Here is a 25175-nt window from a genome sequence, read left to right as displayed (position 1 = left end):
AAAAATGCTGCCTTTTTGTGGGCCCACAGTGTGTCACCTCAATAAATATTCAGAATGATAAAATCCAGGTTCCCCACAACAAGAGGGCTCAGGGACACCCAAATGAACTCCATAACCTTATTCAGAAGGGATAAAAAGAAAGAAGACTTCCCAAACTAAAAATGTACTTTGTTGCTTCCATGAAAACTACTATATTTGTGTGCTAAGAGGTTCTTCTGAAAGAAAGCACGGTATTTCTCAGAAACAGACTTTGGTAACAGGAGGTAATTGCACTATTTCTATTAGTTTTCTTCTTCTTCTTCTTCCTTTTTTTTTTCTTCTGCATTAGTTCCTAAGGAAAGCACTCCATTCCACTACAGGACCCAAAAAGTCATTCCAGGGCAGATACAAAAGGGAAAGAAAAAAAAATCATGCAAATAAACTATTGTTCTTGACTTAAAGAATGATTACCACAGGTAATGTGATTTTTGCATGAAGAAAACCTATACTTCTCTTTGAAAAGATGGTAAATCTGAAACTTTTCAGACCTTCTAAAACAAGCCACACTTCCTTTGAGCGACCTCCTTAAAAGGCTAATTATCTTGGCCAATGACTACAGTTCCATGCAATGAAGGACAGGACTTCCTTCAGCATCAAAGGCATGAACAGAAAAAGGTAGAAATTAAGGAAGTTAACAAATAGTATGGCTATGTTAATTCTGTGTGATGTACCAATTTGCTTTACATGTGTGTTCCCATCTGATTTTTTTTTAAGCTGAACAATATCATTTCTAACTATTGAACCAAGAATTGGAGGTAGAAGGTAGAAGATGAAGAAAAAAATCTCCACATCCTCATGGCCCCTGGATTCCCCTACCCATTAAATTTTATGTCATCTCCTGGTAGCATAAGCCTTGACACCTCACCTGTAAGACCCCTGAATTAGGCTGCCTACAACACAGGCTCATTGGCACAGAGGTGTCTGGCCCTGCACAGATCGAAGTCAATGTCTGCGTGAAAGAATTCATTTCCACATTTGGAAATCTGTTCTGGGCATAAAAACATGGCTAAAACTGTGGGACAGAAAGGAGAGTAATTTTGGCTCTTTTTGAAAGAAATGTTTAATTTCTCAAGATGCCCCCTTTAACATTTGAATACCAATCTTACTATTAGAAATTATGTTTCAGGGTGTTCATTTTAGTGCCTAAATTAAGATAGGAAATTAGAAGGAAAGGTTGGAATGAATCTAATCCAAACTTTGATGAATCCCTGTAGGCGGTTAGCCAGACAAAAACTATACATCTCCAAGGAAGAGGGTTTCCTTTCTTTGCAGAGCGAGCTCAAACGGCAAAAAGCATGTGTGACAGCCAGAAGGACTTCATTCCAATTTGCGTTGGCTCCCTTGCTACCTAAGGGATCTCAGAAAGTTACTTAACCCATGGAACACTGTGGATAAAAGCAGAGGTTCCAGAGCCAGGCTTCCCAGAAGCAAATCCCACCCTTCTACACAGAGCTCTGACATCCCTTTGGAAACTCAGTCCTCTTACTGGTAAAACAGGGCTAAACACACAATGTACCAGATAGTGTTGTTTGAAAGATTTAACTGAGTGCCTGCATATAGTAGCCTCAAAAGAAGTGTTAGCTTACAATAATCACAATGATGATGGTAATGGTGATGAAGAAAGAGAAGAAAAGAAAAAGGATAAATGCTGTAATGAGGATCAAATGGATTTCCTATAGACGGATCCTGAATATGTGCCTAATGAACAGAAGCTGATTATTGTTATAACCGTATCTATCATTAATTAAGCACCCACTTTTCATATGTATTATCACATTTAACACTCTGTGAAACCCTGCCAGACAGGGTAGAAAACTGGAATTTGGAGGGATGAAGTGACCTGCTCCAAATGCTACAGAGATGGGAAGCGGCAGAGCAGGGGTTAGAACCTTGAAGAGTCTGACTTCAAATCCTACGCTCTTATTACTATCCAATATTTCCACCTTCAATAAAACAATGTTTCCTTATATTAAGTCATGTTAACTACAGCCATCCTAACTTTTAGAACATTCCTCTCTTCCATTCTTTTCCACAGCAGCCGAGGCCGCACAGTGTCCTTGGCTTCCCTCATATACTACTTCGCGGGCTCCTGACTCTGGACCTCCCTGCAGTGCCCACTAGCTTCCAGTATCCACGTGGGCCCATTTCTAAGTTTGGTTGATCCTCCTAGGACTCCTGCTGGCTGGGCTAGGTCCCTGCCTCTAATAAGAGAGGAAGATTGACCTTTCTTGGTTTAATAAGCCAAACGATGGCAGGGTGATTTTAAACATTAAAAGTAAAACCAGGTTCTTAATTCCTAAATTGGCCCTCACCTTTTTTCTTCTGGGATGTTCTCCAACAGCATTTGAAGGAAATCCTGGAATAAGAAAAAAGCAAACCATTAAAGAAGTCCGTCGATGAATAACTGCCAGGAGTCGTGCCAGAGGTGGAGCGTTCCCAGCTGCTGATAGCTACCTGCTAGAGAAGCTAGGCCCATGCAGAATTATTAGACCATATACCCAATTTATTAATTTACCAGACTTCAATCCAGTCAGCTTAAGAAATTTGTTTTGTAAAAGCCACAAACAAATTAAAGAATCTAATGTTTGTTATTTTGACCTAAACCAATGGTTTATTTCATTTTGTGTTTTAACTATTTTCAAAATGCTGTCCATAGCATAAAGCACTGTCCCTCTCTACTTAACCAAGCTCTCTCCATGAGCTTTCCCTAGATATCCTGTTATATACTGAACAACCTCAAACTGACAAGTTAGCAACTAACTTGCAACTTTCTTCCATTGCTCTATGGCAAGATAAAGACAAACATTAAGGTGATTAATATCCCAGTGGAGGAACAAAGATGTCACAATGCAAAATGGTTCAAAGTTCCCTACCTCCATCTGCAACCTATCCTAGTGCCACTGTGAGCCCTCCACTCTCTGACATTTAGGAAGTTTCAATAATAAATATTTTAAACCTAAAGACATGACTTATATGCACCCATTGCTTTTTTTACTACAGAAAACTTCAAACAGATTCAAAAGTAAACAAAAGAGTATAATTAACCTTCATGTACCCATCAACCCATAGCCAATCTGCCCCATTCACCTACCTGCCTCTTGCATTATTTAGAAGTGAATCTCAAACATTATCTAATTTCATCAATCACTGTATTAGTAAATGTCTCTATAAGGACTCTTTTAAAACATAAGCACAATACCATAAGGCTTAAATAAATTCACATATGAATGTTCAAATCACATTTATATTGAATTTGAACCTTGAATATTATGACCAATCTTTTCAGTCCATCTAATTCTGGAATCTTGATTTGGTCTCAACTAGGTTTCTCAGGTAAAATATAGGACACTCAGTTAAATTGGGGGCATACTTACCGCTAAAAAAATTATTTGTCGTTCATCTGAAACTCAAATTTAACTGGGTGTTGTGCAAATTTAACTGGGTGTTTATCTGAAACTCAAATTTAACTGGGTGTTGTGCATTTTTATTTGCTAAATTAGTGTTAACCCTCCCTCATCTGAAGATTTGGTATGATACATTCTGAAACAATATAGAACATGAAACAAATAAGAACAACATTGAACTTTCTTGGGATCTACACTTGAGGTTTTTCTTTTAATAAACTGAAAATCATTTCAAATAGGTTCTTTCAAACGAGCACATGTGGGTAAGCTCAGATGACCAACTGTGACACTGCCAAATGAATGGACCTCCAGCTGGAAGCCCCGCCCCCACCCTCACCCCCACCCCAGAGCCAAGCCTGCAGATCCAGGGGCAGAGTGGGGCTCTGATGAGACTCATTAACTCAGAGTGTGAGATGGAAGCAGCCCGAAGAGCTTCAGATTACAAACAGATGGATCACAGAGGCGTGGAAATCTGCAAACAATTTGTATGATGAGGTGTTCTTTTCCTATCATCGCACTAGCACAGCCATCACTACACTGGCAAAGCCAGCCATCCCTTCCTATGTGTTTTTGGGTGCTTAGGTACATTGCTTCCAAAAGTAAAGTCTCCGTATTGAGGGCAGTAATGAAAAATTTACTTCTTGCAACCTCTGCTCTCCTTCTAAGACTTTACCATCTATTGCTGCTTCACCCAAAATAAATGACACAAAGAATACCAGCTAATAATAAAAGCACGGATCCTGCAGTCAAAATGAAAGGGGACAACCCCAAATGGAATGATGCCTCACATCTGAATTCTTTCCTTGCACCTGCATGGATACAGTATATGGAGAATACTACCTAAGGAAGCAGAAGCAATATTTAGAATGTGAAGAATTATTTTTGGTTGAGGTTCTTAAAATCATTATTTTTATTTTTATAATTATTTTGTAAAAAGGTGGAATTAGAAATTAATTTATCATGATTTATTAATAAATTAGTTTGCAGATATTTCATTGGCTGAATGGCAGTATTCTTGCCTCTTAAGAAATCCAAGTATTGTATAATTTCTTACTAATATCACTTCATTATCTATTTAGAGCCAATATCGCCTTACTCCATATTTGTCCAGTAATTTATGCTCAGTCATGGGGGGAGGATTACATTAACTCAATGGCAAGGGGGAGAATTTAATTGCATGAGAAGCAGGGTATGCAGAGTTAACGTTAATTCTGCCCTTTTGCATTTTCCAGTTACAACTGCAACTTTCTTTACAGGACTGCAGAGCACAATGTTCCAGAATTTTTGGTGAATTCTGTACTTACAGGGAAAGTACAGGAGATCCCCAAGAAATTCTGCTTCATTTTTAATAAAGATACCTGTCCCGCCTCCTAGCGGGTGGTCACTAGCGTCCTTCTGCATGAGAGCTAACACTGAAGGGTACAAAGCAGCTAGCTGGAGGTTGCCAACCAATGCTGGGGACAACAGGTCTAGGGGACCACCGTGGGTCACAAAAACCCAACACCTTGAACACATGTAAGTCATAATGCCTGTATTTCCACAGGATATATGCATGTTTGTTTACAGTGCTAGGTGTTCTTCTCCTGTCTTAGGTTCCATCCAATCCAAGAAGATACTTGGTCTCATCCAGGCAGCCACTGGATACCATCTATCAGTAGAATCAGCCCAGTTAGCCCTTCTTACCCCTTTCATAGACCTAAATTTTAACCTCAAAATGCTAGTTTTCACTTCCCTTCCTCCCCCCATCCTTCCTTCCTTCCTTTCTCCTCCACCCCCTCTTTCTTTTTTTTCTTTGTAAATCGGCATATACCCTGGTAGTGGACTCATCATAGAAGCTCTTTCCCATTCTCCATAACAATAGAATTTAAAAAAATATGTCTCTCATGATTATTCCTTCCCTAACCACCTCTTTTCAATTATTTCATCCATCTTCACTCTTCCTTTCAGCATGTTGGCACTTTTATAAAGGTAACTTAGAAATCTTAATTGAACAAGGAGGACTTTCCTTCAAGGCTAATTCTAAGATCACTGACAGGATCTAGGGCACAGACATTGATCTAGGATCATGGACAAAGCCTGCTAGCAACAAATGTTACTTCTGTGCTATGCCTGAAAAAAATTAAACAACAAAAACAAAAACCCTGCTGTTTTGACAGTGGGCTGAAATGAAATTTTATCTATATCCCTGGCAATTGTTACAAGCCCATATTCCAGTCAAAAAAATCCATTCTTTAGGAATTTCTGTTTTCATTTCCTAATCTCCTAATAATCTATATGTTAAGCAGGTAAATTAAGCTTTAGGATTAAAAAGAAAACTATACTTATTTTGGCATATGGATAATTTGGTCATTATTTTTTAGTCCTGGTAAAAGTATTCAATAAAAAGCAGGTGCATATATATTCTACTGGATAAACTGGCGTTGGCTTGATAATTACCCAGTATAAGCAATGCTGACAGATGTTTTCTGAATAACTGGAGGAGGGAGAGAGGAGACGTAAAACAAATAATCAAAATGTTGAAGCAAGGACAGTGTTGACAGGGTAAAAACTGAGAAGAAAGAAGTCATGGTCAACTCAAGAAAGCAGTTTTAAATGAGGCTAGAAAGATGATAATGCTGAAATGCTGTACACGTAGGGTGTTTGGAAGGGAAAAAATTAAGAAGTAAATTTGAAAAGAAAGAAATTGTACCGGACCATAGCCTTCCTCATCAGTATTATTAATAATTATAAATATTATAAATAAAATTAATTAGCAATATAAACAAAAACACAATCTACTTAAAAAATCAGCAAAAACTTCACCAGCATCATTTAAACAGGAAAGAAGTACATGCTTGTGGCATAAACTTAAAAGAGGCAACTAAAGAAGGAGACAGAAGATTCCAACACAGCTTCCAACCCCTCTTCTGCACCACTTCCAACCTCTGCTTAGCAGTATTGGGACTGGTGAATTGTCCAAACACTGCAAACCCTCCCACATACCATCCAAATATTTGGAAAGAAACAGGAATATCTTTATCTTTCCCCCCTTTTTTTTTCTTTTGACTGGGAGGGACTGGAAATGTTTGCTGAAGAAAGATGAGTAATACCTGGACAATAAGCAACTGAGGATGACACTCTGATGAACAGTATAGGTTCTAGAACTAGAGGCTAAATTACTGGAACAATATTCATTGAGGGAGTAGCTGCAGTGGGAAAAAAGTGGCCCCCAAATTAGGAAAAGAAAATCTTGGCTGGGGACATTTAACAACATTTCAAAAGTTAGGGAAGCCAAATTCTTATAACAAAGGCTGTATATAGCTCCATGCAGTTCTTTCCCTTGGCTCCTTCCATGCATAAAATCCAATTCAAACTGTAGTTTAGAAAGAAAGAAACACATGTCTAAGAAGAGTTGGGAGAGAAATCAAGGATAATATTCCAATACATATGAGAATAAATAAATGGTCAGAACAGTGTTACTGATGCAGAGGATGAGCAAGAAGAAAAGTATGGCAGAAATAAAAAGTGAGGTAGAAATAAAAAGCACAACATAAGGAAGAAGAATCCAGTCTTGAAGAAAATATAATCCAAGGAACAGAAGAAAATTCTCGATGAATGCATTACACTACAAAATAAGTTAACACAAGATCATAATTAGAACATAAATTCAGTAAAATGAAGGCTCACAGACAAGATCACAAAACAACAAAAGAAAAGGAAAATGAGATTGCAAAGCAAAGGAAATAAATTAAGGACCAAAATGATGCCAGTGTAGGACATTCATAAAATAGAAACAGCAAAGGACAGACATTAAAGAAAAAATTAATAATAATGTTATAATAACAATAATAATAAAAGTAATTATGTTGCTTGAGATAAATACATGACACAGAGAATAAAAAGACAAAAGCAATTAGAAAACAGCAAGTATGGAGGACAAAGGTGATACAACATAATGATAACTGGTCACCCGCAAGGGGAAAAAAAAAAAGAGAATGTGTTTAAAGATATAATTAAGACAATTTCAGTGAAAGAAGGAAAAACACAAGCTATAACTGAAAATATACCGTTTTATAGGAAAAACAATTATACAGACTGATGTACACCATACCATTTTTTGATTAAATATTTTTATCTGTAATTGAACGCCAAAGATAACAGAAGAATTCTTCTGTCGTCTGAGTGGTATATATAAAGAGGTAAAAGTAAGCTGACTCCAAATTTTCAAGAGTCCTATTTAATGCCAGAAGGCAGTTGGGCAATATCCACAAAGTTCTGAGGAAATGAAAATGCAACCCAAGAATATTATACCCAGCCAGTTTATAAATCAAATATAAGGCAACAAACAAATATTCTGAAGCACATAAGAACTCAGACATCACAGAACCAGTGAGTCAGCAAGTTAAACATCAATTCGATAATAAAATTCAGCCCAAAAAAATTTGAATCAAAATATTCAAGAATATAGCAGTATGGTAAAGTGACTGTGGTGAATACTGCAATCCTTTAAATACAGAGTGAACACTCTACAGCTGTGAAAATTGTGGTTACAGTATACACTATAATTAATCTGAACATAAACTATGCAAACATTAATTAAGAAAAATTTTGAATTGGGGGAAAGTAGTATAACTACGTAATTACTGATTTCACTATCTTCTACAAAAGTGAAGCTTTCTAAAAATGTAATGTAAAGCTAAAGAGAAAAATAACAATTTTAATCTCTAAGGATTGCTTTGTAATTGTGTTTTTTAACCATAGAAGAATCTTTCAGGAAACAATTTCTCTTAGAGGTATATGAAATTCAGGTAAGTCCTTTATATTCACTTCACTTTCTTTTTCATTTGTTAAATTTAAGTAAAATAAAATTTAAAACACTTTATTAAAAGTTAATATAATATAATCATATTTTTATAAGTTATTTCTAATATATCTTTGTATCTATGTGTATATGCATATATACTATATATACAAAGACACAGATACCTGTACACATATAATATACAACATATTTGAAGAGAATGAAAAATATAGAGTGACATTCACCTAATAAAATTTGAGGTATTTATGGGAGGTAGGGTTTTGAATAATTTACATTTTAATCTACTTTCTTTTATTTTCTGAAGTTTTAAAAAAATGAGTATGTGTCAGTTGAAAAAGCAATAATTTCCAAACTTACTGTGGTACTGGCATAAGAAAAGAAATACAGATAAATGGGATAAAATTGAGAGTCCAGAAATAAACTCTTACATTTACGGTCAACTGATTTTCAACAGTAGTACAAAGATAATTCAGGGAGAGAAAGAGTAGTCTTTTCAACAAATGGTCATGACACAACTGGATATTCACATGCAAAAGAATGAAGTTGGACCGTCTAACTCATACCATATAAAAGAATTAACTCAATATAGTTAAGAGACCTAAATGTAAGAGTGAAAACCATAAAACTCTTAGAAGTAAACATAGGATTACATCTTCATGACTTTCAATTAGGCAATGAAGAAAATATTTGCAAATCATAATTTTAAAGAGACTTGAATCTAGAATATATAAGCTACTCTTATGACTGAATAATAAAAGATAAGCAACATAAAAAATCAGCAAATGATTGAAATAAACATTTCTCCGAAGAAGATATGCAAATGGCCAGTAAACACATGAAAAAGTGCTCAATATCATTAGCTATCAGAGAAATGCAATTTAAAACAACAAGATACCTCTTCATACTAACTAGGATGGCTATTATAAAAAAATAGAAAACAAGAGACTTCAAGATGGCAGAGGAGTGAGTGGAACTCACACTGACCTCCTCCGAGGATCAATCTGGAATTACAGCTAAATTGTGGAGAAATCACCTGGAAAACAACTGAACAATGGCGAGAGAGAAGCTTTAAAACCTCGGATAGACAAAGGAATAGGCTTTAGCACAACCTAACTGGCAAGGAGAGTGAGAGAGGTATGAAAAGGTGGGCTAGGCGCCCATGGGCAGCAGTGCCAGAGGGATACTGAAACAGCCAGCTGGATCCCCTTGAGAAGAGCGGGGTTTACACCAAAAGTGAGGATCTCCAGCCTACAGCACCAGAGCCCAAAAAGCACACAGATAACAGCCAGCTGTGAAAAGTAGCAGTGTGTTTTCTGCCAGAGACTGGTGGCTGGAGATGCAAACAGCCATTTAAAGGGCCAACGCAAAAATTTGTAGTGGCAGCCACTTACCCTGGGCTCTGGCAGAAGCAGGGTCAGAGTAGGCTGGAGCCACCTGAGAGACTGGAGAAGGAGGCTTGGGGGAAAGAACTAAGAAAGTGGATGGTGGGGTCCTGGTGCTGACTTGCCCCCCATTCTGCAGCTGCCATTTGCTCAGGCAGACCACTCCCCCGAGAGGCAGCAGCCTGAAAGGACACAATAGCCCTGCCCTGAGGAGGCTCGGCCCTGGCCAGGTGGTGCACAGGCCCGAGTTCTGAGTACAGAGCAGCAGTCACAGACAGTAGATCCCTGGATAAAGGGGACGCAGAGTGGTCTAGAGATGGTTCAGGGAAATGTGGCAATGGAGGCATTCAGGAGAGAACTGAGGGAGTAGCCAGGGGGGATTCCAGTGCTGACTCTTCCTCATACATTGCAGCAGCCATCTTGCTCAGGTAGACCACTCCCCTGAGTGGCAGCAGTGTGAAAGGATACAATAGCCCCCCCAACAGGAGGGACTCAGCCCCACCCTGACTGCTGAGGGCAGACTACATCCACAACTGGAGGAGACAGAAACAGACGGTAGATTCCTGGAGGTCTCTTAAAGACTGCCTAAGGTCAGACAGGGTCAATAGCTGACATCATCAGAGGCAGGTAAAGAAAGAAAGTGAGAAAGAGAGAAAGAGGAAGAGAGAGAGAAAGAGAGAAAGAAAGAAAGAAAGAGAGAGAGAGGGTGGGAAGGAGGGAGAGAGAGAGAGAAAGAAAGAAAGAAAGAAAGAAAGAAAGAAAGAGAAAAAGAAAAAGAAAAAAAAGCTGTCGCTTACCATAGAAGTTCGCATCACAAAGTCAGAAATCAAGACAGATCAATTTAAGAAGCAGAAGCAAAAAAGAAGAGTCTCACAAATAATAGGAAGAAAAAGAAATATCCCCAAATAGAAGGAAAAGGAGGAATCCCCACAAAGAGAACTAAATGAAATAGGGGCAAGTAAACTATCAGATACTGAGTTCAAAACAACGCTTCTAAGGAAGCTCAGTGAACTCAGTGAGCTCAAAGGGAATTACCAAAAACTACAGAGAAACTATGAGGAACTTACTGCAAACTATATCAGCATGAAAATAGACATGGAAACTATCAGTAAGAGACAAGAGGAAATGAAGAATACAATTTCTGAATTGAAGGATGCAGTAGAAGGAATCAAAAGTTCAAAAGCAGGCCCAATAAAGCAGAGAATCAAATCAGTAAGCTGGAGGAAATGGTAGAAAAAAGCTCCCAGAAAGAGCAAGAAAATGAAAAAAGACAAGAAAAGAATGAAGAGGTGTTGAGGGAAATGCAGGACAACCTGAAAAGTAACAATATCCGTATAACAGGGCTACCAGAAGGAGAAGAAGAACAAGGGATAGAGTACCTGTTTAAAAAAGTAATGATGGAAAACATCCCTAATTGGAGGAGAGAAAAAACTCATGCAAGTCCAGGGAACACAGAGGGTCCCATCTAAGAGGAACCCATGAGGCCCACTCCAAGACACATCATCATTAAAATGGAAAATATCAAAGACAAACAGAGACTCTTAGAGGTGGCAAGGGAGAAACCCACATACAAGGGAGCCCTGATATGGCTAGCAACTCACTTATCAACAGAAACACTACAAGCTAGAAGGGAGTGGCAAGGAATATTCCCAGTCATGAAAAGTAAGGGCCTGCAACCAAGGCTACTCTACCCAGCAAGGCTCTCAATTAAAATGGAGGGAGAAGTAAGGAATTTCCTAGACAAAAGAAGGCTAAAAGAATACACCTCCACCAAACCAGCACTGCAAGCTATGCTAAAGGGACTGCTTTAAGATGAAGATAAAGAGAGGATCACAGGTACAAAGGGAAAAAATGAGTAAGAACCTATCAATAATAACTTTAAATGTAAATGGATTAAATGCCCCAATCAAAAGACATAGGATAGCTGAAGGGATAAGAAAATATGAGCCACACATATGCTGCCTACAAGAGACTCACTCTGAAACAAAGGACCTACACAGGCTGAAAGTAAAGGGACAGAAACAAATAGTCCAAGCTAATGGACAGGGAAAAAAAGCCGGGGTAGCAATACTTATATCAGATGAAATAGATTTCAAGACAAAGGCAATCAAAAGGGACCCAGAGGGACACTTTATAATACTCAAAAGAAGAATCCATCAAGAAGACATAAACATTGTAAACCAATATGCACACAACATAGGAGCACCCCAATATATAAGGAAAATCTTGGAGAACTTCAAGAAAGATATAGACAGCAACACACTGATAGTAGGGGATTTTAACACCCCACTGTCAGAAATGGATAGATCTTCCAAACAAAACATCAACAAGGATATTGTGGAACTGAATGACCCATTAGATCAAATGGACTTAACTGACATATATAGAAATTTTCATCCCAAAGAAGCAAAATACACATTCTTTTCAAATGCACACAGAACATTTTCAAAGACAGACCATATGATGCACATGGTAGGACACATAATAAGCCTCAACAAATTCTGAAAAATTGAAATCATAACAAGCATTTTCTTGGACCACAAGGGCATGAAACTAGAAACCAACCTCAATGAAAAAACTCAGAAATACTCAAACTCATGGAGACTGAATAGTACACTATTGAACAATAAATGGGTCAATAATGAGGTCAAAGAAGAAATCAAAAAGTTTCTGGAAACAAATGAAAATGAACACACAACAATCCAAAACCTATGGGACACAGCAAAGATAGTCCTGAGGGGGACGTTCATAGCAATACAGGCCTACCTAAAAAAGAAAGAAACATTTCAAATAAACAGCTTAATGCTCCAGCTTCAAGAACTGGTGAAACAACAACAAACAAAGCCCAGAGCTAGTAAAAGAAAGGAAATAATGAAGACCAGAGCAGAACTGAATGAGATAGAGACTAAAAGAACAATTAAATGGATCAACCAATCCAGGAGCTGGTTGTTTGAATAAATAAACAACATCAGCAAGGCTTTAAGCAGATTCATCAAGAAAAAAAGGGAGAGGACCCAAATAAATAATATCAGAAAGGAAAGAGGAGAAATAACAGCTGATACCACAGAAATACAAAGGATTGTAAGAAATTACTGTGAACAATTATATGCCAGGAAATTTGAAAACCTCAATGAAATGGACAAATTTCTAGAAAAATATAACCTTCCAACACTGAATAAAGACGCAGAGAGCCTGAATAGGCTGATAACAACGGGAGAAATTGAAGCAGTCATCAAAAAACTCCCGGCACACAAAAACCCTGGACTGGATGTTTTCACAGGAGAATTTCACAAAATATTTAAGGAAGAGCTAACCCCTGTCCTTCTCAGACTATTCCAAAAAATCCAAGAAGAGGGAAGACTCCCAAACTCTTTCTATGAGGACAGCATCATCTTAATCCCAAAACCAGATAAAGACTCAACCAAGAAAGAAAACTACAGGCCAATATCGCTGATGAACATAGACGCTAAAATCCTCAACAAAATATTGGCAAACCACATCCAGCAATACATTAAAAAGATCATCCACCATGATCAAGTGGGATTCATCCTGGGGATGCAAGGATGGTTCAATATTTGCAAATCAATAAACATAATACATCACATAAACAAAAGGAAAGACAAAAACCACATGATCATATCAATAGATGCGGAAAAAGCATTTGATAATGTACAGCACCCATATGATAAAAACACCCCGCAGAGTGGAAATAAAGGGGGCATACCTCAACATAATAAAGTCCGTATATGAAAAACCCACAGCCAACCTCATTCTCAATGGTCAAAAACTAAAAGCTTTACCACTAAGAATGGGAACAAGACAAGGATGTCTGCTTTCACCACTTCTGTTCAAAATAGTATTGGAAGTCCTAGCCACAGCCATCAGACAAGAAAAAGAAATAGAAGGCATCCAAATTGGAAAGGAGGATGTAAAATTATCATTGTTTGCAGATGACATGATAGTATACATGGAAAACCCCACAGACTCCATCAAAAAACTACTAGACCTAATAAGTGAATTTGGCAAAACAGCAGGATACAAAGTCAATATTCAGAAATCGAAGGCAGTTTTGTACACCAGCAATGAAATAGAAGAAGAAGAAATCAGAAAAGAAATCACATTTGCTATAGCAACAAGAAAAATAAAGTACCTAGGAATAAACTTAACCAAGGAGGCAAAAGACCTATACTCAGAAAACTACACAACACTGAAGAAAGAAAACAAGGAAAGCACAAATAAATGGAGGCATGTACCATGTTCATGGATTCGAAGAATTAACATCATCAAAATGTCCCTATACCCAAAGCAATTTATGGATTCAATGCAATCTCTATTAAAATACCAATGACATATTTCACAGACATAGAACAAACATTCAAAAACTTTATATGGAACTATGAACGACCCCAAATAAGCACAGCAGTTTTGAGACAAAGAAAGACAAACTAGGAGGAATCACAATACCTGACATCAAACTATATTACAAGACCACTGTAATCAAGACAGTCTGGTACTGGCAAAAGAATAGACACATGGATCAATGGAACAGAATAAAGAGACCAGAAATAAACTCATGTCTCTGTGGTCAATTAATATTCAACAAAGGGGGCAGAACATAAAATGGAGTAAAAATAGCTTCTCCAACAAATGGTGTTGGGAGAGCTGGACAGCTACATGTAAAAAATTGAAATTCAACCACTAACTTACACCATACACAAAAATAAACTCAAGATGGATAAAAGACTTAAATATAAGTCCCAGCACCATAAAAGTCCTAGAGGAAAACATAGGCAGGAAACTCTCAGATACCCCACACAGCAATATTTTCACTGATATGTCCCCTAGAGCAAGGGATATAAAGGAAATAATAAACAAATGGGACTTCATCAAAATAAGAAGCTTCTGTATGGCTAAAGAAAACATTAGCAAAATGAAAAGGGAACCAAACATATGGGAAAATATAATTGCCAATGATACTGCAAACAGGGGTTTGATCTCCAAATGATATAAAGAACTCACATGACTCTACTCCAGGAAGACAAACAATCCAATTAAGAAATGGGCAAAGGGCCTGAGCAGACACTTCTCCAAGAAGGACATACACAGGGCCCAGAGACATAAGAAAGGATGCTCAGCATCACTAGCCAACAGAGAAGTGCAAATTAAAACCACAATGAGATACCACTTCACACCAGTCAGAATGGTCATCATAAAAAAAAATCAACAAAGAACATGTGCTGGCGAGGTTGTGAAGAAAAGGGAACCCTAGTACACTGTTGGTGGGAATGCATACTGGTGCAGCCACTGTGGTAAACAGTTTGGAATGTCCTCAAAAAGCTAAAAAAGGAACTGCCTGTTGACCCAGCCATTCCACTGCTGGCTTTATACCCCAAGAATTCCAAAACATCAATTCAGAAGAACCTATACACCCCAGTGTTCATAGCAGCATAATTTACAATAGCCAAGTGCTGGAAGCAACCTACGTGCCCATCAGTAAATGAGTGGATCAAAATACTATTGTACATTTACACAGTGGAATACTACGCAGCAGAAAGAAAGAAAGAGCTACTACCCTTCGTGACAGCATGGATGGAACTGGAGAGCATCATGCTAAGTGAAATGAGCCAGGCAGTGAAAGACAGATACCATATGATCTCACCTATAAGTGGAACCTAATCAGCAAAGCAAGCAGGCAAGGAAAATATGACCAGCAACATTGAAAGAAAGAAGAAACCAACAGGGATAGGAAGGAGGGAGGGAGGGAGGGAGGAAGAGAAGGAGGAAGGGAGGGGGAGCGGGGAGGGGAAGAAAAAGGCTCAGATCAAGGAACAGGTGTGAAGGACACATGGATGAAGCCACTTGAGGAAGGATTGCGGGGGGTGGTTGGGGCAAGGGAAAGTTGTGGTGAGTAAATGGAGATGAGTGTATTTGAAAAATTCAGAAACAAACAAACAAACAAAAAACCCCCCATAAAATGCAAAAGGAGGAAAGAGAAACAAAAAAAAGAAAGAGAAGAAGGAAAGAATGGACCATCACCACTACTTTCAACACCTTCATTGTTTAAGTGGTGTAACTTCTGCTCAGAAAGGTGAAATGACTTAGTTTAAACTACATGTATGAGCATAGTTCTTAATTTTGTCTGCTTAAAATTTTTCTCTTGTAACACCATAATTACCCTTCTTAAATGTGTGAAAATTGTTATCACTCTATTTATTTTACCTATAGAACAATTTTTGTGCATGTTTGAAATAATAAAATTGTGACATGAAAAAGGAAAAATAGAAAACAACAAGTATTGGTGAGGATATGGAGAAACTGGAACCCTTGTGCATTGCTGGTGAGAATGTGAAATTGTGCAACCAATGTAGAAAACAGTTAAGGCAATGTCTCAAAAAAACCCCTGAATTACCCTATAATTTAGTAATTTTATTTCTGGGTCTATACTCAAAAAGACTGAAAGCAGAGACTTGAAAAGATATCTGTATACTAATGTTCAAAGCAGCATTACTCACAAGAGCCAAAAGGTGTAACTAGCCCAAGCATCCCTCAACAGATGAATGGATAAACACACACACCTATATATATATACACAAAATATTGAGTCTTAAAAAGGGAAAAATTTCTGACACATGCTTCAAGATGGATGAACCTTGAAGACATTATGCTAAGTGAAATAAGCCAGACACAAAAGGACAAATATCTGATGCCACTTATATGAGGTCCCTAAAGTAGTCAAACTCTAGAGACAGAAAGTAGAAGAGTGGCTGCCAGGGCCTGTGAGGAGAAAAGAATGTGGAATTACTGTTTAATGGATACAAGTTTCAGTTTGGGAAGATTAAAACATTCTGTATGCATGGTGGTAATGGTTGCACAACAATATGAATGTACTTATGCACTGAACTATATACTTAAAAATAGTTAAAATGGTAAATTTTATGTATATTTTACCACAATTTAAAAAGTAAAAATTAAAAGAAGAATAAAGTACTGATACATGATACAACATGAACCTTGAAAACATTATGCTGAATGACAAGAAGCCGGTTACAAATGACATGCAGCAGTGGGCAAAAGTAGGTTTATGGTGTAATACAAATAAAAAAATACAAGAATTAATAAATAATAATACAAGAATAAACTGTGTTTCATGTACTGACAATTGTAAACTTATTTTTGCCTCACCCTGTATTATATGATTCCATTTATCTTGAATGTCCAGAATAGACAAATCCCTAGAGACAGAAAGCAGGTTAGTGGTTGTCAGGGGCTAAAGGGGGTAGAAAAGAGGAGTGACCGCTAACAGAGGAGGGGTTTGTTTTAAGGGTGATGGAAATGGCCTGAAATTTCATATTGGTAATGGTGGCACAACCCTGTGTACATTAGGGAAAAAAAACAAAACAAACAAACAAACAAACACCACCACTGGCTTATATACTTTAAAAGGGTGAATTTTATGGCATGTCGATTATATCTCAATAAAGCTTTTATAAAAAAACAATAAAATTTTTTGAAAGAGATGAAAGAAAAACTGAAAAATTTGGGGGAGAGAGCACAAAGTATTCCATGGGACATTGAAATCAGAACCTAGATACACTGTAAATGCAATGCACTCATTCAATGTTGCAGGATACTGGGAGAAGTGGTTTTCAGCAGTAGGAATTTTGTCTAATCAGTCAACCAAGCACATAAGACGTTTGAGCCAGTTTTCAAGTTGCCTTTCCAGGTTCATGTTTAGGAAAAACCCCTCTTCCCTAACCAAAGTAATAAAAGGAATATGGAAACGAGGAGTAGCCAGCCACTCATGCTCTTCTCTCCATGTCTTCAGATTATACTTGCATATCATTTATATCTGACATTGTAGACCCCAAACTGCATGTGAGCATAAATGTCAAATAACAAAACTACCCAGCCCTCACTGATGTGGCTCAGTGGATTGAGCACTGGCCTGTGAACTGAAAGGCTGCCAGTTCGATTCCCACTCAGGGCACATGCCTGGGTTGCGGGCCAAGTCCCCACTTGGGGGCATGTGAGAGGCAACTGATGGATGTATCTCTCACACATTGATGTTTCTCTCCCTCTCTTTCTCCCTCCCTTCCCCTATCTCTAAAAGTAAATAAATAAAATCTTTAAAAAAAACCTATCAATCCAATCTGAGCTGAGGCTGCATCCTCTACTCTCTGTCAGTTACAAGCACTGTTTCCAGAGCTGGCCCCATTTGTTAACTTTCTTATTACTATGTACACCTTGGCTGCTCACCTATATAAGCTGATGGTCTTTCTCTGATAGTTTTGAGGTCAGGCTGTCTGAATATTTCAGTATCTTGTTGTTAATCTATTGGTTTATCAAATATATATGGTATCCATACTGTGTGCCAACCCTATATTAAGTACTGAACAAATGAAGGGCATGATCTGGCCTTGCTGCGTTTATAGGTAGAATGGAGGAGATAGGAAAAAAAACAAGTGACCTTAAATGAAAATATAATTATAAATAATGCAATGGCAATGACAATGAAGGCAAGGAAAAAGGAAAAGGGCAGAGAATAACAGGGTGGATGCGGATCTGATGAGCTGGGGTGACTCTGAGAATGCAGTATTCAGGTCCAGACAAAAGGATAAGAAGGAGCCAACCTTGCAAAGATCATTCCAGGTAGAGGAACAACAAGATTGTTTTGTTGTTTTTGTTTTTAAGGTCACTTAAGATACAACTACCCATGTCACTGTGCACAAGACAGTTTTGGGTCACAGATGTCTTGAAACTAGAGGGAGCTCACCCTCCCTAAAACCATACTTCCCTGTGTCCACTTAATTAGCTTCCCATTTTTCCTAATGTATTAAATAGTAAGTCTTTCCCCCACTTTTTAATGCTCATATCATCTAGTCCCAACATGCCATACCCCCACCAAATGTATATTACAGACTCATGAGAACTCATAAATTACCTGAGAAAGAATCAACTGCCCATGACATGTATGCACAAATTTTCTTAAAAATGAAAAATAGGTGTCATCTCCAAGTCTTCTGGCAAGGAACCGGAGAAGGAAATAGCCCTAGAAGGAAGAAGTAGAAGTAAAAAAAAGATGCCTATCATAGGTTCATCAGAAAAATGCTTACACAGTTAACTCTAACTTACCCACCAGCACATTGTGCACATCTAGAACGCTCCATTTGATGTGTTCCAGGCTGTCCTTTATATTCTTACCAGTAGGGTTGGACCTTGAAATTAAGGATTGACTACTTTGCTTTCAGCTCATCTGGGTCATCCCATTCTCATTTTTTCTTGGTGTCCATGAAGCCTGGACGCCCATCTCAGACCAGAAGGGCAGAGGGGACTGGCGCCTCTCTCCTTCAGCTACTGGGAAAGGCTTTACAACTTAAAATACTTTCTTCTTACTCCTATCTTCTAGCTGGAGCACTACAGCAATTTTAAGATTCTGCTCTTCAAAGCTGACATGCGGCAGTAAGAAGGGAACACAGGGCAGTATAGGGCAGGAAACCGTTCAGGTTCCTTTGGCTCATGTCTCATTTTTGGGGTATAAAGTGTTTTAATTATTGGACAATCAGCTATCTATCCAGTCAAATGTCATTACAATGTCGATTCATTTTTGTTTTGACCCAACCATGTTACTAATTACTAATCTTCACTGTTTAGGTGTATAACCTAAAAAATGCCTCACCATAATAACTGATTTCTGTCACTTAGATGTGCTTACCTTTAAATAATGAACCTGCATGAAGATCTTCTCTGGGTTGAGCCCATGTTTGATGACAGATGATCCTGAGTCACTCACATGGCCGGTTTTCTCTTTATTGGGTCTAAATGATGCAGTAAAAGTTTTTTTAAGTATAGCATATTTTTAAGTAATTAGACCATAATATTTCTTAGTTTTATTTTCAGAGTAGCTCAACAGTGCCTTAATTCTATTCAATAGTACCAGGTATAATTTAAAACAGTTTACATTATAAATTTGTATACTGAATAAGGAGGGATTTATATTTGGGTTGGCAACTTGAGGCTGGCTATTGGCAATATTTTACATCATCTTATCCAAGATTAAAGCTTGCCAGACCCTGAAGGAATCCAAGCTCCAATGTGCATTGTATAAGAACTTAGGCACTTTTCTTTTGGTGGGAATGATGGACTAGGAAATGCAATGGAAAATATATCGTTACTTGGAAGAGTAAAGAACTTACATCTTTTTCAAGAAATTTTGAAAATCCCAATGTTATCCAATTCTCTTGATTTGCATTTAGTAATGAGACTCCTTTAAGAAACATTTGTTTAATGAACAAGCAAGACAGAAATACACTCATAGATACAGGGAACAAACTCACGGTCGCCTGATGGGAGGAGGTTGGGGGAATAGAATGAAAAAGGTGAAGTACAAACTGGCTGTTAAAAAATAGTTCCGGGGATGTAAAGTACAGCTCAGGGAATATAGGTAATAATATTGAAATAACTCTACAAGATGTCAGGTGGGTACAAGACTTATTGGGGGAATCACTTTATAAGTTATATAAATGTCCGTGGACATGGACAACAGTGTGATGATTGCTGGAGGTAGCGGGTATGAGGGGACTAAATTGTAATGGGAAAAAATACAGTACAGATTAAATTTTTAAAAAGTTATATAACTGTCTAACCACTATGCTATACAGCTAAAACTAATACAATATTAAATGCTGACTATAAATGAAAGATGAAAAAATTTTTAATGAAATATTTGTACTCTGAAATCATTTTCGAATCACAAAAACAAAAAGCAAAAGTTACAGAAGCCCATGTTTTTAGAACAGGTAGAGACATTCGTGACCACATACTTCAACTTCCTCATTTCACAAACAAGGGAAAATGAGGCACATAGGAATTAAGTCTGCATCCAAGGTCTCATGGCTTGTTTTGATTTGTGTTAACATTAGGAACAAAACCAATGACTCCTTATTTACCAGAGTGTTTTCCATTATGCTCTATGATTTTAAATATTTTTAAAAGTTCCTTTAATAAAATATAATTATGTTATAGTGAAGCTCCAACAACTAGCTGAAGTTAAAATGTAACAAGGTATTTGTAGCTTTCAGCTGTTCTAAAACCAGTCATTTGTTGGACAAACACTGAAGAATACGTGTTGGGGTGAATGGAAGTCAAAGGCCCATGAGAGGACCAGCATGTTGGAAAGGCCGGTGGTTATTTTTAGAAGGTAGTGTGGTATAAGTACAAAGGATATGACCTTTGGAATACAAGAGACCCAGTGTTGAACTTCAACCCTACTTCTTACACCTGTTACTTACTAGCAGATTAGTTAAATTCTCTAATCCTCAATTTATTCACTTGCAAAATGGAAGTAATCCTATCTATCCTTCCAGGTCCTATGGAGAATAATGAAAGTATGTATGTAAAATCCCTGGAAAGGGCCAGGGATACATAAATTCTCAATAAGCTTAATAATATAATATTATAAAGTTGTTAGCAATAAATACTGCTAAATTCAAGGTTGGTCATCTGATGTTAAAGGCAATGGATTTAGGCTGTTCTTTTACTTAATCCCACATGTACACAAACAGATGTAAGGATGTTGGACCTAAAAGGAAGTGCCTAAGGATGACCCAGCTTGCTAAATCAACCACTCTGTAGTGTGCTCTAACTGCCAAGCAAAGAACCTCCCATTAAGTCTCTGCCAAATATTTCAGTACATTATCCCGGCAGGCACAAGGCTTGGGACAACCAGCCACTAGAGCAAACTGCACAGTTTCAGTTTTTCTACTTGATCCCTGACTTAACTACATGACTATACTCGCAGGAATAACTAGTCCCTTTCATCTTCTTTTAAGACTATTGAAAAGCATCAGCTGTATTCCTGTTCTCAAGTTTGTCCTGGCGTTGAGCTTTTGTATGAAGAAAACCACACTGGCTTTGATAGGGAAAGCCCACCAGCCACAGCCTTGCAGGGAGGAAGGCTTCTCAGAGCCTGAATTAAAACCAGTTTTCCCAGCCTCAAGAGAGACAGACTTGCTCTCAGTTTCTTAAGCCCTTGAGCTCTGAATTAGACTAATAGAAGGGGTGGGGCACAGAAGACAGAAGTAAATCTCTGCACTGAAGGCTGGCTTCCAGGCTCAAGTTCCTAATAACGCTTTTAGTTGGTGCTTCATTTCCTTTGCCTAAAAATGTCCTTCCAGAAAGCACTGCTCTCTTATTCTCTCCTTCTACCCTCCAAATGAAGATGTGTTCAAGAAAATTCTTTTATGCTGACAGCATCCAAGGCAAACATAGAAGTCCCCAAGAGATTCCTTTTAAAGTAGATGTGGTGCTGGAGGGCGCAGTGCCCAACTTTGTGAGAAATCAAAGAGGGTGGTTTTTATGAGGAAAAGATGCTCCACGAGTGCAAAAGGGCTGTGCTACTCTGGTTCTCACAATGTCACTTATCCCAGGTCTGCACAGAGAGAAAGCAGGAAACAAATGAACTAATGAAATCCCACTACACGTGAGAACAGATGACTCTCACAAGTGAATGAAAAAGTCACTCCCAAAAACAGTACAGCAGTCCCCCATTACCCATGGTATCACTTTCCGCAGTTTTAGTTACCCACGATCAAATGAGGTTCAAAAATATTAAGTTAAAAAATTCTAGAGAGAGGAGAGAAGATGGCAGAGGAGTGAATGGGAGTCACGCTGACCTCCTCCCAAAACCAAACTGGAATTGCAACTAAATAATGGAGTAATCACCTGGAAAGCAGTGGAGCGATAGTGGGAGAGGAGCCTTGGTGCCACGGACAGTAGATTCGACTCTCACGCATCCCAACGGGTGAGAAGTGAGGTGGAGGCTCGAGAGGGTGGGCTGGGTGCCCACGGGCACTGGCACCAGAGGGACATTGAAACGGCCAGTTAGTGTCCCCCCCGAGAAGAACGGGGTCTGAATCATAAACAGGAACCCCTAAACTAGAGCAGCTAAAGCCAAGAAAATACAGACAAAACGCATTCCCAAAAAGCTTAGGGGCGCTCTCTGCCAGAGACAGGTGGCTGGGGATGCAAAGAGACATTTAAAGGGTCAACGCAAAAGTTGCAGCGGCAGCCACCCTCCTTGATCGCTGGGTACAGGCGGCAGCAGGGTGGGCTGGTGCCTGGGAAAAGACTGGTGAGGAAAACTTTGTGACGAGAACTGACATGGCGGCTGGTGGAACCCCGGTGATGGCGCGCCTCCCACTCTGCAGCTACCATCTCGCTCAGGCATAAGGGAATCAATTAACCTGCCTTTTGTGTGCTCCACACACAGCTTGTACGCGTGTGAGCTGCAGGGCTGAGTGCAGACTGGCTGGGAGAGCCTTGAGGAGAGACTGGAGACGGAGGCGTTCGGGAAAGAACGGGAAGAAGAACCCGGGAGTCCCGACTCCCTCCACGTTCTGTAGTCCCCATTGTGGGCTGGAAAGGCGCGACCCCAAAGAGGCAGAAGCAGGGCGTGCATGAACCAGACTGCCTGCGATTGAAACGCAGTCTGCACAGGGGGGGGATCCTTGGCCGAAGGGGTCACAGAACTGCTCAGAGACCCTGAGGAGAGACTAAACTAAGGCGTTGGGGAAAGAACAGGAGGAGGAACCAGGGAGTCCCAACTCCTCCTTGCCATAGTCTCCATTGCACGGGAAGAGGCCACACCCCCAAAGAGCCAAAAGCCGAAAAGCACACATAGACACCCCCAAAACACCCAGTGCAGGCGCACACACTTGTGCCGAGTGACAGGCGAGGGTTGGCGAGCGTGTGTGTGACCCGCGCGGGCTGGCGAATGCTTCCACCGGCCGGCAAGGTCTCCCACAGATTGGCACCGATACGGCCTGCAAGGGAGTGCACAGAGCGGCAAGGGCAGGCGTAAATTCACCTGCCCGCCCGCGATTGCGGAGCGACCCACAAAATTAGTAGAGCTGCCCAGAGTCCCTGGAGGAGAGATCAGAGACAGGATTAACCGGAGAGCCCTGGAGCTGACTTCCTCCCATTTCCATAGTCCCCATTTGGCGAGGGCAAGCAACGCAACCAAAGAGCCAAAAGTGGGGAAAATACACAATAGAAGACCCTAAACTGACCAGTGCCGTGGAGCTTGCCAGCCAGGGGGGCCAGATGAGTACGCGAGGTCGAGAATAAGCCCCCTGGTCTGGGGCAAGCACATGTGAGCCCAGGCAGACGGGAGATCCTGCTGCGCTGGGAGCGCGCTCAAGGAGCCCGTGTGACAGTGCAGAGAGATCTCAAAAAATAGCACAGCCCTGACCGAAGGGGTCACAGAGCTGCTCCAAGCAGGAGTCAGACACAGGCATTAGACTCCTGGAAGGCTCAAACAAACAACCCAAGGCCCTATAGGGTCAACAACTGACATCATCAGAGGCAGGCCCAGAAAGAAAAGTAAAGGACAAAAATACTTAACAGACTCTCACAAAAATGGAAGAAAAAAGAAGTTCCTCCCAAATGAGTGGAAAAGGGGACTCCCCACAGAGAGAGCTAAATGAAATAGAGGCAAGGGAACTATCAGATATGGAATTCAAAACAATGGTTCTAAAGGAAGCTCAATGAGCTCAGCCAGCTCAAAGAGAACTATGAGAAACTGCAGAGAAACTATCAGGATCTTACAGCAAACTATATCAGCCTGGAAAAGGACATAGAAACTATCAATAAGACACAAGAGGATATGAAGAATACCGTTTCTGAATTGAAGAACACAGTAGAAGGAATCCAAAGCAGGCTGGATGAAGCCGAGGATTGAATCAGTGAGATGGAGGACAAGGTAGAAAGAAGCTCCCAGAAAGAACAAGAAATGGAAAAAAGACTCAAAAAGAATGAAGAGGCATTTAGGGAAATGCAGGACAATCTAAAACACAATAATATCCACATAATAGGGATACCAGAAGGAGAAGAAGAGAAGCAAGGGATAGAGAACCTCCTCGAAAAAGTAATGATGGAAAATGTCCCCAATTTGAGGAGAGAAAGGCTCTCATGGATCCAGGAGGCACAGAGGACCCCACTCAAGAGGGATTCAAAGAGGCCCACTCCAAGACACATCATCATTAAAATGGCAAATGTCAAAGACAAAGAGAGAATCCTCAAGGCAGCAAGGGAGAAAGAGAAAGTAACATACACGGGGGCCTCGATAAGCCTAAGAGCTGACTTCTCAACAGAAACACTACAAGCCAGAAGGGAATGGCAACAAATATTCCAAGCCATGAAAAGCAAGGGCCTACATCCAAGGCTGCTCTACCCAGCTAGGCTCTCCATTAAAATAGAAGGGGAAATACGGAGTTTCCCAGACAAGAGAAGGCTAAAAGAATACATCTCTACCAAACCAGCACTCCAAGATATGCTAAGGGGACTGGTAAGGAAAAGAATGAGACAGAGAGGAACACAGGTACAAAGAGAAAAGATGAGTAAGTTTCTATCAGTAATATCTCTCAGTGTGAATGGACTAAATGCCCCAATCAAAAGACACAGGGTAGCTGAATGGATAAGAAAACATGACCCACACATATGCTGCCTACAAGAGACCCACCTCAGAGCAAGAGACCTACACAGATTGAAAGT

At 39.4% G+C, this 25175-nt stretch overlaps 1 protein-coding gene across 2 annotated transcripts in view; it reads right to left on the bottom strand.

Moving 5' to 3' along the window:
- The window catches only part of AOPEP (aminopeptidase O (putative)), a 402502-nt gene that overhangs the window by 114149 nt on the left and 263178 nt on the right, over positions 1–25175 (bottom strand). For both annotated transcript variants that reach the window (XM_054588087.1, XM_054588088.1), the window contains exons 8-10: positions 19339–19441; positions 18568–18675; positions 2352–2395 (exon numbers count right to left, since the gene is read on the bottom strand). In XM_054588087.1, the coding sequence (XP_054444062.1) occupies positions 2352–2395; positions 18568–18675; positions 19339–19441 (255 nt within the window). The remainder of the gene's footprint in view (positions 1–2351; positions 2396–18567; positions 18676–19338; positions 19442–25175) is intronic.

The sequence above is a fragment of the Pteronotus mesoamericanus genome, unplaced genomic scaffold (assembly GCF_021234165.1).
Source record: "Pteronotus mesoamericanus isolate MK-2021 breed Mesoamerican mustached bat unplaced genomic scaffold, CSHL_Meso_final scaffold_125, whole genome shotgun sequence".
In the NCBI taxonomy this organism is placed as follows: Eukaryota; Metazoa; Chordata; class Mammalia; order Chiroptera; family Mormoopidae; genus Pteronotus; species Pteronotus mesoamericanus.
The sequence above is the reverse complement of the archived record's forward strand: the minus strand, read 5'-3'. Positions and strand labels throughout refer to the sequence as shown.